The sequence below is a fragment of the Pagrus major genome, chromosome 6 (assembly GCF_040436345.1).
Source record: "Pagrus major chromosome 6, Pma_NU_1.0".
Lineage (NCBI taxonomy): Eukaryota > Metazoa > Chordata > Actinopteri > Spariformes > Sparidae > Pagrus > Pagrus major.
In genome coordinates, this window is record NC_133220.1 from 15,608,546 (window position 1) to 15,624,354 (window position 15,809).

General features: G+C 41.3%; 3 protein-coding genes across 3 annotated transcripts in view; 1 reads left to right on the plus strand and 2 right to left on the minus strand.

Moving 5' to 3' along the window:
• iffo2b (intermediate filament family orphan 2b) overlaps positions 1-3,745 on the minus strand; it is a 31,173-nt gene extending 27,428 nt beyond the window's left edge. Inside the window, exon 1 of the mRNA XM_073468768.1 lies at positions 2,970-3,745. Coding sequence (XP_073324869.1) covers positions 2,970-3,445 — 476 coding nt within the window. The 5' untranslated portion in view covers positions 3,446-3,745. The remainder of the gene's footprint in view (positions 1-2,969) is intronic.
• A 3,694-nt stretch (positions 3,746-7,439) lies between these two features.
• Positions 7,440-10,316, plus strand: mrto4 (MRT4 homolog, ribosome maturation factor). The gene is made up of 8 exons (XM_073468164.1): positions 7,440-7,542; positions 7,790-7,848; positions 7,960-8,063; positions 8,723-8,804; positions 8,897-8,964; positions 9,053-9,204; positions 9,434-9,510; positions 9,604-10,316. Exons 1-8 carry the CDS (start codon positions 7,515-7,517, stop codon positions 9,748-9,750), a joined length of 717 nt encoding a protein of 238 aa, XP_073324265.1. The 5' UTR covers positions 7,440-7,514; the 3' UTR covers positions 9,751-10,316.
• akr7a3 (aldo-keto reductase family 7, member A3 (aflatoxin aldehyde reductase)) lies at positions 10,132-13,729 on the minus strand. The gene is made up of 7 exons (XM_073468163.1): positions 13,352-13,729; positions 12,483-12,670; positions 12,250-12,354; positions 11,837-11,933; positions 11,280-11,379; positions 10,999-11,128; positions 10,132-10,598 (listed from the first exon to the last, which is right to left on the minus strand). Exons 1-7 carry the CDS (start codon positions 13,644-13,646, stop codon positions 10,437-10,439), a joined length of 1,077 nt encoding a protein of 358 aa, XP_073324264.1. The 5' UTR covers positions 13,647-13,729; the 3' UTR covers positions 10,132-10,436.
• Between the last annotated feature and the right edge of the window lie 2,080 nt (positions 13,730-15,809).

Below are 15,809 nucleotides of genomic sequence, written 5' to 3' on the forward strand. Positions count from 1 at the left end.
ATCATCTATTTTGCCTCAAGGTTAGAAAATATTCTCTTGATCGAACAGAGGCGCACTGTAAAATGACGGAAAGCAAGCAAGCGAGCACATCTTGGTTAAAGTGCAAGCGGACCAATCAGAAATGGATCAGCTGGCCATCTATCTCCTCGTATGTGTCCACACTCGTAAAGCCTTAATAAATCACCTGGGTGGTATGGGAGCACACGGGGGGGCCTCGGTCGGAGTCGAGGATGCCTTACAAAGCAGTCTGCGTGACACAGAGAGGAGCAGCGGGGTGGAGGGGCTGACGGAGGGGTGGAGTGAAGGACGAAGGAATGGCTGAACACACAAAGCACAGAAGAGAAAAGGCATGGCGGGGATGGGATGGGGCTCGGGATTGAATGCTGAAACGTGACTGTAGTAAAGAGGATTTAGACTGGGAGACAGAGAGAAAACAACTGGGCAGTGGACTCAGTGATGATGCAATTACTGAGCTCAGAGCAGAGGAGAAGGAATGTGAGAGGCAGGGAGAGAGATTGATCGCCATGATTATTGGCCTATAAAAACAGACTGGAAATGTGTTCTGTTCCTCACTTCTTTAGATGTAGAAAGAAAAAAAAGAGCATTTTGGACACTTTGGTACTTGTGTCATTAAAGAAAATAATAAACATACATAAAACCTATAGCTATGTAAAAATAATGCACTTAACAGCCACTGTTTGGAGAGACATATGATGAATGAAAGTCAAAAAAGTCATATCTATATGTATTTTGTTGACTAAACCCGACTTACAGAGCAACTAAAATGGCTGTTTCAGTGACTTATAAAGTCAAGAGCTTTCATTTTAGCCAAAGGGGATCCAAAATTTTTGTCTTCAGCGGCAGCAGTTTTGCAATTTGGCTGCTCTCCCAGTCACTGCCGTTCATCTTCTCGAGCAGAAATGCACAAAAAAGGATATGCTGGTGTTACGGGGGAATGACTGGACAGGATACAGTTTCCCTGAGGAGAGGGAGAGCACATGCATTCTGTGTCACTGAGTCAGTGCGCTCACAGGGAAGTCAGCGTTCGTCATAGCCGACCTCAGCGAGCAGACAGAGGCCTGTTAAAATGCCTCTCTGCTTGAATCATGGCAGCAAACAGAAGCAGGCGTCTGCTTGGCAGGTCTCCCCACCAGCAGCCAGCCAGCCGAGCCGGCCAGCAGTGACGTAGGTCAGCCGGGGGAGCTGCAGTGAGTCCTCAAGGAAACACAATTAATGTGACTAAAGGAGAGGAACAATTGGTGGAGACTGAACCATGCAAAGGAATTTCCTCAGAAGAGTGTGAGAAACAGGATCTGTTCATTTCACAATAACAGTCATCTCTGAAATCCTTCATGGGAAATACTACCTCAAGTGGAACTCTATGACTGTGAAATCTCTCCACTCTACTGTCAGATGAGCATATGGTGACATTTTGTGACCCACGCCCATATGGGACGAGAAAAGTCACAGTGATAAGTCTGAAGTCATAAAGGGATGAGAACAGTTCCTTGATCAGACCACTCAAACCTCTCAAACCAACTCAGAGATCATTTCCTTCCTGATTATTGTGCTGCTCATTTTTTTGATTAAATGAGTTGCTGTTTGGTCCATAAAATGATTCCCTGAGCACACGGTGACGTCTTCAGATGTCTTGTTTTGTCCAACCAACACCCCAAAACCCAAAGATCTTCCATTTAAAATGATATCAAACAGAGAAAAGCAGCAATCGTAGCATTGGAAAACCTGGAATATTTGGCATTTTTGTTTTTAAAAAAATGACTTCAAATGATTAATCCACTATCAAAATAGCTGCTGTTTATTTGTCTGTCTATCACCTGACATGTCCGCTCTAATGTGGGCAATCTAGCAACGAGCATCTTAAAGAGCAATATTGATTATGCGTCTTCATTAAATGTAAAACTACATTAGAACGACTTCTGGTTTTATAATCTGACACATATACGTTGAATGAGTCAACAATTGAACTTGTGACTACAGTGTGGATGATGATGATGTAGGCTTAATGGGAAATTACCTGACTTTTCCTGTAAAATCCCCCATAGGGGCTTCGAATGAGTCTGTGATTATGGCTGCAACTAATGATTATTTTCACTGTCAATTAATCTGATGATTATTTTCTTGAGTAATCGTTTAATGGTTTGGTCAATAAAATTAAACAATAAAATGTTTAAAACTTTTGATTAAAGCCCCGAGATGATGTCCTCCAATGTAAGGGTGTCACTGTGTTGAGTGGTGGCGACATAATGGTTCAGATGAAAGAACAAAAATTGTAAATATTCTTCGTAAGTGATTTTAGGCAATATAATGAGGGGATCGTATGAGGTCATGGTAGACATTTACAGCTGTAAAAAAAAAGAGCAAATTTTCTTGTTAACATTTCTTGATGCTATTTTTAAAGACATTTTGAACTAATTGTGTTGTTTAAAAGTGATGGGGACATGTCCCCCGTGTCCTCACTGTAAACGCTCAAATGTTTTGTTTTGTCCACAACCAAAAAATATTCAGTGTACTGTCAAAATATTCACATTTAAGATGCTGGGATCAGAGAATTCTGACTTTTTGTCTGAAAGAATTACTCAAACCGATCAGTTGATTGTTGGCAATCAATTTAATAGTTGATGCAGTGAAATTGTGTACTTTTATTCAGTGTCCTTCCTATTTATGAGCTAATGCTAATAGCCACTGTGAGAGCAGTGATGAGGGGGGCCCTGGAAGGAGAAAATGGGGCCCAGAGCATCCTTCTTTCAGGGCCTTTAATGTCTTGCTTCTCCCCTGCAAATGACTGAATAGCTGGTCAGATATATTGGGATGTATCCAGGCATAACATGGACTGTGCTGCTGTATATTAATTATGGAAACATGCTTTAGAAGTCTTTGAAACAACCATCCAACACCAGCAGACAGTTCACATGGCCTCATCAGTCATGTTGATGATGGTGTTCACTCACCTTCTCCTGTACTCGTCCCTCTCCCTCTTGACTTTGGCCAGCACGTTATACAGAGCCCTCAGCTCTGGGGTGATGGTGTCTATCTGGACCCCAACTCCATCCGGATGCGTCCACGTCACCCCGGGCCCCTGCAGGGTCTCGAAGCGCTCCCCTTGCCTCCGGACGTGGGTGAAACTCCAGATGGTGCCCGGCAGTCTGGACTCGGGACCGTCCGTCTGCACGGCAACTTCCCGGGTGTAGAGGTGTCGGTACTGCGGTCTCTGCAGTGCTTGCTGCAGCTGGCTCTCCAGCAGCTTGTTCCTCCTCTCTAGCTCGTGAACTTTGGCAAGGAAGCAGCGGAATCGCAGGTTGAGGGTTTTCAGCACATGGATGTTGGAGCCCAGGTCGTTTCGCAGGGCGCTGGTCACCGCGCCCGACCCGGCGGGGACGTTGCAGACCGCACCAGGCGGAGTATCGGAGAAAAACAGTGAGTTCATGTTTCAGGTGAGAAACACCCGGTAATCCACTTATGGCTCTGTCTGTTTTGGATACAATAAAAAAAACTGTTGTTTGTTTTTATCTCTGCATATTCCTTCACAATCCCACTCCCACAGGGCGAGTTTCTCCTTACAACGCAGATGCTGAGAGTGACTGAGAGGTGGCCGGAGACCTGGTGAACATCACTGTCCCTTCTGGATGTTTACTCCCGAGATACTGACAACATGGACCCCTGCAGAGCAAACAGCAAACAAACCCAGAAAGTCCTTTAAGGGGCGCCGAGGGCATTATCTTCCGACGGGGCGAGAGGTTTGACGCAGACCGCAACGAGCTCCAGTCGCACTTCCCGTCACCCTCATCTCTCTGTGCGTCTTTGCTTTGTCAGGAGCTGCTGATGCTGTGCCGGTTTCATATAGCCACAGGAAGATGGTCCTCCTTCTTCCTTTGTCATTCCCCGTTACTGTGGCTCTGTCCCGTCTCCATGTGGTGCGGTGGTGGGATGGTAGCAGGACGCAGGACCGCAGAGCCCGGCCTCTCCGTGGTGTGCGCGGATCATATTGCAAAGTGCTAAACTAGGCACTATCACCCTCACCGGCCCCTCCCACGTCCCTCCCCCTTTCTCTCCCACACCGACAGCGAGGAGAGGGATCACATACCGGCAGAAGGCAAACACATAAGCTTAATCAATAGGAGAATAACAATCAATCCTCAATTCATTTTGTTTTACGCATCGTATTCAGACATGTTGTTCAGGGGTTTAACTTGTTGTAGGCCTGCATGTTACAGCTGAGTCTTAAAATAAAAAGGCATCACTGACAAACTTTCACCACAACAACAACAACAACAACAACAACAATAATAATAATAATAATAATAATAATAATAATAATAATATAACATTTCAGACTCCATATGATTGCCTGCTTGTCTATTGTATCCTAGGGTACGGTGGCCCTGTTCTGTGAAATGTTGTTTTTTTCTGAAATGTTGTGTTTTCGAAAATGTTGTGTTTTGTGAAATGTAATATTGTATTCTACTCCATTATATGACCATATATTGTACTGTAGGTTATTACATATTTATATATTTGTTTATAGCCCTAATTTGTGTTTTCTTCTTGCGAACCCCTCCAAAGACAAATTTGCATGGTTTTTTTTGTTGGTGTTTATACACAAACTTATACTTATAATTATTGGTAAAAAAACAAACAAAAAAAAAACAGGTGCCTATAGGCCATAGCTCCCCAAAGTGAGGCCAAAGTTGGCCCGGTTCAAGGTCTTACTTGGCCTGCAAGATGTTTCCAGCAAAGAAAAATTAAAAATACATTTTTAAAAATGATAGAAGGAAAAAATGCTCTTTGTAGGATCCCTAAATATAGATTATTGTTCATGATCTGAACATAAAGCAAAGTGACACTTTGTACAGGAAGTCAGTCAATAAAGGGAACTTTGGATCATAGTACCATTTTGTCTCTTAACAATACAACACAATATGTGTTTGCTTGCTTGCCATTAAGTTTTAGTCTTGGCCCTCTAAGGGAAACAGTTTGGGCACCCTTGATATAAGGGTTTGTGAATACTTTCAATTTGCCTAATGAGTTTTTCAGTATTTGTTTTTAGTCATTAATCTTTTTTAAGAGGCTGTCCAAAACAAAATAAAGAACATTGTCTGAAGCTATTAATAGATCAATTTTGAGCGTATATGTTTGCCTTCACTTAACAATAGAAAAAATACAAAGTTAGTGGAACTTATAAATCTACTGAGTTTCATCTGGGCATCATCTCAAAGGACATGTCTGAATTTGCCCAGACTTGTATTTCTGCCAGACTGCATCCACTACAAGAGAAAGGATGGGGAGAAATGAGAGTGTGCATTGAATACCAATTTAGTTAATAGGTGAGTCACTGTCAGGGGCGCAGCACAAAATTCTGGACCACGTGCAGAGGCATTTTCTCTGTAGTCCCTTCCATGCATCCTCTGCTTTTTATTCTAGTATCAACACGGGCCCTCCTCAAAAGAGCACCATGTATACTGGAGCTGCATCCATTGTCTCTGGAGAAAAACAATATCAGACACCGAAAGGTGCAATGGAACGGTCATCCAAGTCGGAAACTTGGGAAAGATCCACCAACTCCGCCTTCACTGATATAAACACATCACAGAAGTGCACACAGGGGACAATTATCTTTTCATCACTTTTTATGCTATATAGTTTCTGTGTTGTGAAAAGCACTGTAATAACCTTGTTTCTACTTCCATTCAGTTGAATTGTGCTTGATAAAAGTCGGTGAGCGCAAGCGGTACAAGCCAATCCTCTCGTCTCTTTTTAAGTGTGCTGATCTGTGTGTGTGGTTGCTTATAAAACATTTTGAAGTTGGAAGTTTTGAACACTGACTAGGAACTATCGATAATAGATTTCAGGCGCAGTCCCCCTTTCCCCTCCTTGTCTTATGCCCCTGTTAACAATTTTTGCTTCGTTTTAATCACAACTGCTACCATCTGTTTCAGAACACAGTGGAAGAAATCATTTCCAGGCAGCACTAAGCTTGTGAAATTTCATCTTATCCTTAGCTAATCTAGCATTTGTGAAGTTGCTAACAGCGCCCTCAAAGTATTCTTTTGTGTGTTTTATTTCACAGTGGCAGCCCCCTGCTTTTGGCACTAAACTTGTGACATTGCAAAGCTAAAATTATAATAAGTGTTTTGCTTTGTACTAATTTAAAGTTGGCTCTGGGTTTGATGGAGCTTCGGTAACAGCTACATGCGTAAGTTCCGTCTGATATTCGTGACTGAACATGTAACAAATTTAGATCACTAAATATATTTTGGTTTATAGTCGATGCGATGTGTGCGTTGAAGCGTTAAAGTTATTTTGGCGTGAGGTTAAAGTTAGTTAATTTGAGTCACAGCTAAAAATGATTCTGTCTGCGTGTCGGGAATATCTGCAACACAAAATGTATGCATTCCTTTGCACACTAAGTTTGTCTTTTTGTAATCTTCTGTGGACTCTTTGATTCTGTGAGACATCTGATGATAACCAGTGTTATCTTATCTTATATTACTTAATATTGAGGCTATATGTGCTTCTGTATCACCACTATTTTCGCCTGAACTTGAAAGCTTTTGCATATCACTTGTCGCAGCAGTTTTTCTGAAAACATTGTTATCACAACCAGGCAAAATGAGTGATGTAACTGAATGCAACCTCTGAAAGTGATATAACGCTCTGGCTCATGCAATGCTTACCCACAGCAGGGTAAGAGGGGCAAATGTCCTGGGCTTCCCCTCCATCCAGCCAAAATGTTGCAAATGTACCTTAATTGGTCTTTAGCCACATCTTTCTAATATTAATAGAAAATGTGTGAGGAGAATCTACATTTAAAAGGGGACTTACAGACAGGCATAGGACACCTCAACAAGGGCCCAAAATACACCTACAGATGGAGTGTATGGTGAGGTTGTATTTTTGTGGGTGATGTCACTGTACTTGCATGTTGTTGCTTTGGCTCTGGGGCCTCCTAGTGGGTTAAGCCGTCCATAATCTCATTTACTCCAGACAGATAATCTTCACCCTGTCAGGTTACACGGAAATGTGAAATGAATCTTAGACAGCTCGGCACGACTCTGAAAAATGTTGCTTTTTATGAAAATGTTTACTAAAATATCATACTATGCAACTTAATAAAGCGGTGTGCGACTGATATCCAATATTCGATCCGTATACATTTTCTTGCACACATATAATAGTGCCATAGATTATGAAGGGACCCCGACAAAAAAACTTTTAAATGAGTTTGCCCGATTTATATGTGTATTTATAGTTTGAAACAACGACAAAGCTAACATGAGTCTTAAATCAATTCATGTATATATTAATTTAGGAGCGGCACTTAATTCCTGCATACCTACAACAGTAATTAATTATCGATACTTTATTTAAAAGTAGTTCTCCCTCCTCCGGTTACCTTTGTGGTCAGGCACCGCATGGTCAGCTTCACCAAACAGAAACATTTGGGGTCCTTCCACTTCACGTGTGCGTCTGCTGCTCTGCCATCGTGAGAGGAAACCATGCCGAAGTCAAAGAGGGACAAGAAAAGTGAGCAAATATACGTCCAGATTGTTTAATGTACAAACAAATTAAGCGGTTAAACTTGTTAAGTGGTTGCTTTATGTTACTGCTGTTGAGGACGACAGAAAAGTAACGTACGTTAGCTAACAAGCTACGGTTAGCTTATAGCAGTTAACATACATGGGGTCCTGTAACAGCAACTGTTGACTGACATCACTTAAACTCCTAACTTATCATTATTGATTGACTGTTTCTTCTATAATCTTTTCTTTAGTTTCGTTAACGAAAACAGCCAAGAAGGGACTGGAGTTAAAACAGAAATTGATCGAAGAGGTGAGTGTTTTCTGCTCTGGTCTGCTGTCAGCTATAGCTATATGCTAGCTAGAGTTAGCTGAAGCTATTGACATGTTTGACACTAAACCTTCCACCTGTTTGTCATTTTAGTTACGGAAATGTGTGGACACCTACAGAAACTTGTTCATATTCTCTGTGGCCAATATGAGGAATAACAAGCTGAAAGACATCAGGACAGCGTGGAAACACAGCAGGTAAAGACATCAAGCAGCTTGTTGGTTTGACATATCTGTTTATTTAAAGGGGTATTTCTCAGCTTTTACACATTGAGGTCAGTTTAGCCGCCATGAGGAGTACCACAGCCTATGAAAACAGGTGTAAACTGTCTTCTGTGGCTCCTGAGGAACGGGGGTTATTCATCAGGGTTATTTTGAAGACTACAACAATGAGACAGTTTGTGTCAATAACTGGGGGCATGGAGTTTGAAAGACATGGGCATTTACCAGTCAACACTAAGATCTAGTGCTGTTGAAGTTCAGCTTATATTGGGGACCAAAAGTCAGGATATTTCAGCCTCAATTCTTCCATTTAAAAAGAAAAAAAATCTGTATCTTTCAATTCCTAACTTTATAAAAGCTATCAAGCTCGACCAACACTTGCATTTTGAGGCCGATGCTGGTATTGGGGAGTATAAAATCAGGTATTGTAACACATTTTTTACAATGATCCCTTAAATGTGGTTATCAAACATTTCAAGAAAAAGTTTAATCTCTGCGCATATTGGACAACATATACGCCGATCCCAGTGTATTTCTGATAGGACAAAATCATCCAACCGATATATCAGGTGGACTAGAAAGTTAAACAGGTGCCACAGTCAACAATTTAACTGGACTCTATTCTTTTTCAACAGATTCTTCTTTGGCAAAAATAAAGTCATGATTGTTGCCTTGAGTAAAGGACAAACAGACGAATACAAAGATAATTTGCACAAGGTAGGCGAGATCTCATGTGTGGTGTTAAAACAGAAAATATAATGATGTATTTTAACGACTTGTAATGTTTATTGCCTATTGATAATGTCCAGGTCACCAAGTATCTACGAGGAGAAGTAGGAGTACTATTCACAAATAAAACAAAGGATGAAGTACAAGAGTAAGTGAGGATTCTTTAAGGTATCATCGTTGCAGTAATTCTCTAAATACTGTTCATCGTTTGACAAAATGGTGTTCTCTCCCTGCAGGTATTTCAGTCATTTCAAAGAGATGGATTATGCACGGGCAGGCAACCAGGCACAGATGGCCATAACTCTGGATGAGGGACCCCTGGAACAGTTTCCTCACTCAATGGAGCCCCAGTTGAGGCAATTGGGACTTCCCACTGCTCTCAAGAAGGGTAAGATTACGATAGAAGGCTGCCATTTATACTACATTTTTCTTTTGTCAACAAATCTCATGTGAAGACCAACACCAACAATTGCTCTATAACTTTTTGACTTCCCATTGCTTCGTTCTGAAGATCTAAACACAGACAACAATTGTTGGTAGAATGGGCTTCCTCTTTTAAAGATCACATCAGATGGATATGACATGATAGTCACATTTTGTATCATCTGTTATTAAAGGTGTGGTGACACTGCTGAAGGACCATGAAGTCTGTAAGGAGGGAGACGTGCTGACTCCTGAGCAGGCTCGTATTCTGGTGAGTTCATTACTTTTTGATTGCAGAAAATTTCAACAGTGATATATTGTGCTGTGTTGCATTTGTTCAAATTTGCTGTTTTTTTCCCCACAGAAACTCTTTGCCATTGAAATGGCAGAATTCAAGGTGCAGATCAAATGTATGTGGAACTCAGAAACAGGCGAGTTTGAGAACTGTGCTGGTGAGGAAGAGTCTATGGAGGATAATGAAGAAGAAGAGGATGATGATGATGCAGAATGAAACAACCGCAAGAGCAGGAGCTTGTACACATTATTTTTAAAAGTCATTTTGCCAACCTTCAACAGCAGGGGGACTCGTCAACGTTAGAACCATTCATCCTGACTGCCAGTTCAGTCCATGGAGTCTGTTTATACCTTCTGTAACTTTTTCAAGAACTTCTGTCCTTCACCTTGAATTTTAGCTTTGGACTGAATTGTTCTTCAGTAAACTGGTGACCGAAGTCAGGGGACTTAATGAGGTCTTGCATGTAATCCTGTTGATGCTGCTCGTTTTGTCAACCTGATGACAAAAAGTTTTGTATTGCAGTTATTTGCCTTTCTGCCAAAACAATGTATGTGTTAAACCGACCCATTCAATTCATTTTATGTGTAGAGAAAAACATTTTGTTAATTTGGGAAAATGAGTTTTTATTTTAATGTAACAGTTTAATTAAGGCAGACTGCAGAAAAAGTACCTTTTCACTGAAAAAATCTTGTTTTCATTTACATTTATACATTAACCAACTGCTCTGATGATTAATACATACTGTTCTCCAGTTGATTCATTTATTAGAAGAAAAAAAAATTGTTAAGTGTGATTTCAAGTAAAAAGCACAAGTAATAAGTAACTAAGGGAAAGGGCCTTCAGCAGATCATTTACTCTATAAACTTGAAATTTGATTGCACTGTTGAGGAGATTTTGGCTCTTCAGCGGAAGTAGTTTGGACACTCGTGGGCTACAAGGTTCCAGGCCTCATTGAAAGCAGCGACCACTCTCTCATCTAGAGGTCCCTCCTCTGCAGCAGCCAAGTTCTGCTGAAGTTGCTCCATACTTGACATGCCAATGATGACTCCATCACCGAGCTCACCCTGGAACAGCAGACAGTTTAGTGGTCAAGGAGGGAAATTATGCTGTCAAAATGTTGTTTTAATCAGAATTGTGTTTCAAAGTTGATGTAACATCTTCCTGGTACAACAAGAACCAATACAGTCTTCAATTCTAAAATTGAAAATCCAACTGACCACGCCCTTTCAGATGGTAAAAGGATTTTTTCTATTAGCATAACAAAATCATTGTCAGCTGCAGGCCTAGTTCTCAGTTTCATCATAAAATGTATTTAGTGATGTGAAGGATATGCTTGAACTGATAATTGATACAGTACTGACAAAAACGTTAAAATTCTAATCTCATGTTGTACAATGTAATCTCCCCAAGATAATGACAACACGTCATGTCATCTCACTAGAGCTCTCCAAACAGTGTAGGTACCTTAAGTTGGGAGTGGTGATACATCCAGCGCATAGCAGCAGAAGTCATGGTGGGTTTCTCTGAGCCGTACACTGTCTCCAATGACTGTATAACCAGACCTATTGCATGGAATTGACTCTCCTTCCAGTATCTGACAGAGAAGCAGAAAGACAAGTATTTTTTGTGCTTGGTCGGAGTTCATAAAAGTGCATACATGCAGGAAGAAATACCTCAAGTGTCAAAACAAATTGAGTTGCTTATTGTCCGGAAAAAATGTAAAAATCATACAGCTGGTCTCTCACCTGTCCCGGTATGCTGCAGCCCAGTTGTTGCCAAAGAAGCGTCCTGCAGGCTGGGAAATGTCTTTGTCTTCGTAGTGGTACTTTCCTGTCAGAAGGCCACCTGCAGAACAATAGTATTGTCAGAATTCAAGCCAAAATCTTTGGTTTGAATGCTGATGAACTCAATACGAAGCTTTTTCAGTCTGCATTTGGAGAAAAAAATATTGTCAAGACAAGACTAAGTTATCCAGCCATAGTAAGAAGCTCTGTGAGGCTGTTTTGAGCTACAGTAAATGCTAATATCAGTGTGCTAACACCTTTATTCTAGACAGATATACAGTATACTGTTCACCATGTTCACCATACGGTTAGCATGCTAATATTTGTTAATAAGCACTACACATAAGGTGCAGTTGAGGCTGATGGGAAAGTTTTTCAAAAACTGAAGTATCTGACAAATTCCAACTACGACCTGATGATGGCACTTGATGAAAAGTTAAAGAATCAGAATTAACTTTTAAAAGGGAAATGTCTCAAATGGCGACTGCAGGGCACACTACAGTAGAAGATATACAGACCTGCTAGAGGATTGTATGCGTAGAATCTCATCCCGTAGTATCTCAGACATGGCAGCAACTCTGTCTCAACCTGTCTTGTGGTGGCATTGTACATTCCCTGTGATAGTTTGTAAGATTCTTAGTTAATGTAAAAGTGAGAGAAGAGTCAGAAAAGAAGCAAGTTTCTCTACACCATGAGGTGAAGCTTAACTTAGCTATTTTTTTACTTGAAAAAAACTACTGTGATCTGGGATATGCAGCTGCACACTCACTCTGAAAAAAAGGGGAATTTTTAGCTCCGTAATGATCATGTTGACATGAAAATAAAGGGCTTTCTAACACATAGCCACTCGTAAGGAGGGATGCAACATGGACATGAATCAAGCATTTGATTTAGTCTGAAGATGATTGGAGACGTTTTAGTCCCAGAATACCTGATACACAGTGGGAGCGATCCAGTTGTTGTGTCTGCAGATGGTCACAATTTCAGCTACTTCCCATGATGCATAGTTTGACAGAGCAAACTCCTTGAATTTCCCCTGAGGGCCACATTTTGACATGAATTAATAGTTTTATAAAATACTGTCAAGTAAGCAGATAGTATCCAAACATGCTAGTGTACAAATATGTAAGAGACCGTTCTAGAGACTAGAGACAGTAACTCTACCTCTTTGTGGAGTTCATTACAGGCCCTAAGGGTATCCTGGATGGGGTTTTGGTGGTCAGGGGCATGAAGGTAGAAAAGGTCCACGCAATCAGTCCGCAGCCTCTGAAGGGAGGTTTCCAGCTGTGAGCGCACACTTTCTGGCTTCAGCGTCTTTCCATCCCAGGGATTGGCCTTGGTAGCTATGCTTACTGTCACACAAACACAGTGTATAACACGTAAAAGTAGTCAGTAACAGGTTGGCTTCAGCAAACACAACTGAGGGTTTTCTTTTTTGCATGAAGGGCTCAGACACTATGTGAGTTTATATGAATGATCACAATATTCAAACTATTTAAATAGTTTAACTAATCAAGTTAACGGTCCGACCAGATCATGATAATGATGATAATAACAGTACATTATTAACAAACTTGTTCCAAGGGTTTCTGATTTCTATTTTTGTACCATCTTTGTTCAACCTCCAACAAGCTCCAGACAGTGTTTCATAAAATTTATCTCCTGATTAAATTTCCTCCCCAAAACTACATAGTGCACCTTTAAATCTTACGCTGGTACATATCAAACGGTATTGTTTATTTTTTTTATATTGTACACAGTGGCTTGCAAACTGAATTACTAAATATATGAAATAAATACCCCTCAAAACAACAGTTTTATCCGTAATAAAGTGATCAAAACACAGCCCACAGCTGGGGACAGCTAGTTGGTTATGGTGGGCTTATTACCCATAATTCCAAGCTGCTGCCTCCCAGCAGCAGGTAGCTCCGCTGACAGCTTGGCTAGTTAACTTTATAAACTCAGTGAAAGGTTAGCAGACTGAGAGAAGTCAGTGTTTTGACTTATTACGAACATGGCTGCTTCTGATATACCTGTTTTGGGAAGGTTCATGCCCCCTATGACCGTCTCTGACTTCCCATCCACGTACATGAAGGCTGTGTCCAGGTGGTTGTGCCCCCTGTCCAGGAAAGCCTTCACCATGTCCAGGCTCTGCTCGGCGTCAGCTCGGCCACCAAACGCCATAGTTCCCAGTAAGGACACCGGCCGTTTAGCTGGAGACGACGACATGTTTCGACGAGCCACGCGCCTCGGCAAATGTACGAGCAGGTTTTTAATATTGTGACTCCGTCTGAGTGTGCACAGTCCGGCTTTTATTGCCCACAGCATGCTAAAGTACAGCAGCGAGCATGCGGAGGGCAGAGGTCGTGGTTGGAGCTGTAGTTAGGGAGCGTCGTAAAGTTACTTAACCGGTTTAAAACGGAGCGAGTGCTAAATTATCACAGGTTTTCGTCTTCTTTGCTTTGGCTGTAGGTGAAGCAGTGCAAAGTGCATTGTCAGTTACCACTTCCTGTTGCTTTAGGCATGTGTGTTAATATTTGTTCAGGTCTTTTCGTTGAATCATCTGCAGAGCACTGGTCAGACTAGTTGTAGCGTGTAGATCTTATTTTTAGCCACAAGGTGTCAGCAGATCACCACAGCTCATTGGGTTTCTCCTGCTTCCTCCATCTATGTGCAGGTTAGTATTTTTACTGTGATTGAAAAGACAACTTTTGATACAGATTGATACAACATTTAAATTGGTTGTTTTTGGTGCATCACAACTAAAAAACCGTTCATGTGAGTGTAAAGTGATAAGAGACAGGTTGTAGGGTCCCATGACAAAATTGAGCTGTGGGCCTCTATTAACCCCCTCCCAAAGTCTCAAAAAGTGCCCCCTATTAAATTCCCTATTAAAGGTTTTCCGTCAATTACTGTTATAATTTGATTAAACAGATATTCGTTGAAGGGTATGCACCACGTAACCATAAGAACGACTGTAATGTTAAAACTTGTGTAAGACAAGGCTTCAAGATTAAATCAGATTACGTTGTGTTGTGATTAGGGCTGCAACATTCAATTACAATCAATTACAATTAATTGAAATCGCAATATGTGTACAATATTTGAAACACAAAGAGCTGCAATTATTTGATAAAAGTAAAATGTGGGATAAAACAGCATTACAATGAAGTACAGTTGTGCTGCTGAGATGCACTGGCCCCAGAACACTGTTTGAAGCTAGAAAGGTGGCAGGGTCCGCCAAATATACACAAAGTTAAACATTATGAAATTGTGTTGTTCTTTAAGGTCAGTTTGTTTATTAATATTTTTCAGTCATGAAAACGAAGATTTTGTTTATTTAGGCCTAAAAAAATCATTCAATGATCTTTCCCTTCTGGTTAGGGTTGAAAAAAATATCGATACTTCAATACTTATTCGATAATAAAAATTTTAAATGGAAACAATACTAATTGTCAACAGTATCCAATATATCAATACCAACAGCACTTCCCCCATCTGCTCCACTAACCACACACATAACTACACACACGCCGCAGACTGGTTTTGCTGGGTTGTAAACCACAAAATGTGTGTTTCCTGAAGAAAATGAAAGCCTTGCCAACATAGCAAGTGCTTCAGAGCCTCCACGACCAGTGTTGGTCGAAAAGGAAAACAGCAGAAGTTCTGTTTGGAAGTATTTTTGCATATGAGGCAGACGACCAAGGAAAAGCTAAGGATATTGATAGGCCTATATGCAAACAATGCTACAAAGTGTTGTTGACGAGGTAAGGTAGCACATCAAACTCACTGAAGCACCTGTTTTGGGAAGGTTCATGCCCCCTATGAACGTCTCTGCCTTCCCATCCTCGTACATGAAGGCTGTGTCCACGTGGTTGTGCCCCCTGTCCAGGAAAGCCTTCACGATGTCCAGGCTCTGCTCGGCGTCAACTCGGCCACCGAACGCGTTGGTTCCCAGTAAGGAAACTGGCTGTTTAGCTGGAGACGACGACATGTTTCGACGAGCCACACACCTCGGCAAATTTACGAGCAGGTCTTTAGTTATGTGACTTGTGAGTGTGCACAGTCCTGCTTAAGTACAGCAGCGAGCATGCCGAGAACAGAAGTGGTGGGGGTTGTGGCAGTTAGGGGAGCGATTGTTGTTAAGTTACTTAACCAGTTTAAGACGGAGCCAGTGCTAAACTATCACCTCCACATCCTGTCAGTTTAAGCGTGTTAATATTTATTCAGAAACGTGTAAGTGGGTGGGCATTACACTTTCACTGGGGGGCACAACGATCCCGCTGCCCCGAGGCAGCAGAAAGCGACTAGACCATAGACCAACAAAAGAGCCGGTGTAAAGTGAAAGTCTGTTTCTTATTATTTTTAAACATTCCCATGCACGTAGTAATGTCACTGTGACAAATATCGTGGAACATTTAGTCAGCAGACTGAAAGCTGTAGTTATAAAGTCTCACGCATGTTAATGTACACCTGATCGACGGACTGAGA

Bases quoted from the DNA above. Each gene is read 5' to 3' on its own strand.
- mrto4 (XM_073468164.1), top strand. From the start codon at position 7,515: ATGCCGAAGTCAAAGAGGGACAAGAAAA. The intron at 8,064-8,722 runs GTAAAGACATCA...CTTTTTCAACAG, and splicing joins ACAGCGTGGAAACACAGCAG to ATTCTTCTTTGGCAAAAATA. The intron at 8,805-8,896 runs GTAGGCGAGATC...GATAATGTCCAG, and splicing joins ACAAAGATAATTTGCACAAG to GTCACCAAGTATCTACGAGG.
- akr7a3 (XM_073468163.1), bottom strand. From the start codon at position 13,646: ATGCTGTGGGCAATAAAAGCCGGACTGTGCACACTCAGACGGAGTCAC. The intron at 11,934-12,249 runs GTATTCTGGGAC...AAACTATCACAG, and splicing joins TCGCTCCCACTGTGTATCAG to GGAATGTACAATGCCACCAC. The intron at 10,599-10,998 runs GTACCTACACTG...CTGCTGTTCCAG, and splicing joins ATCACCACTCCCAACTTAAG to GGTGAGCTCGGTGATGGAGT.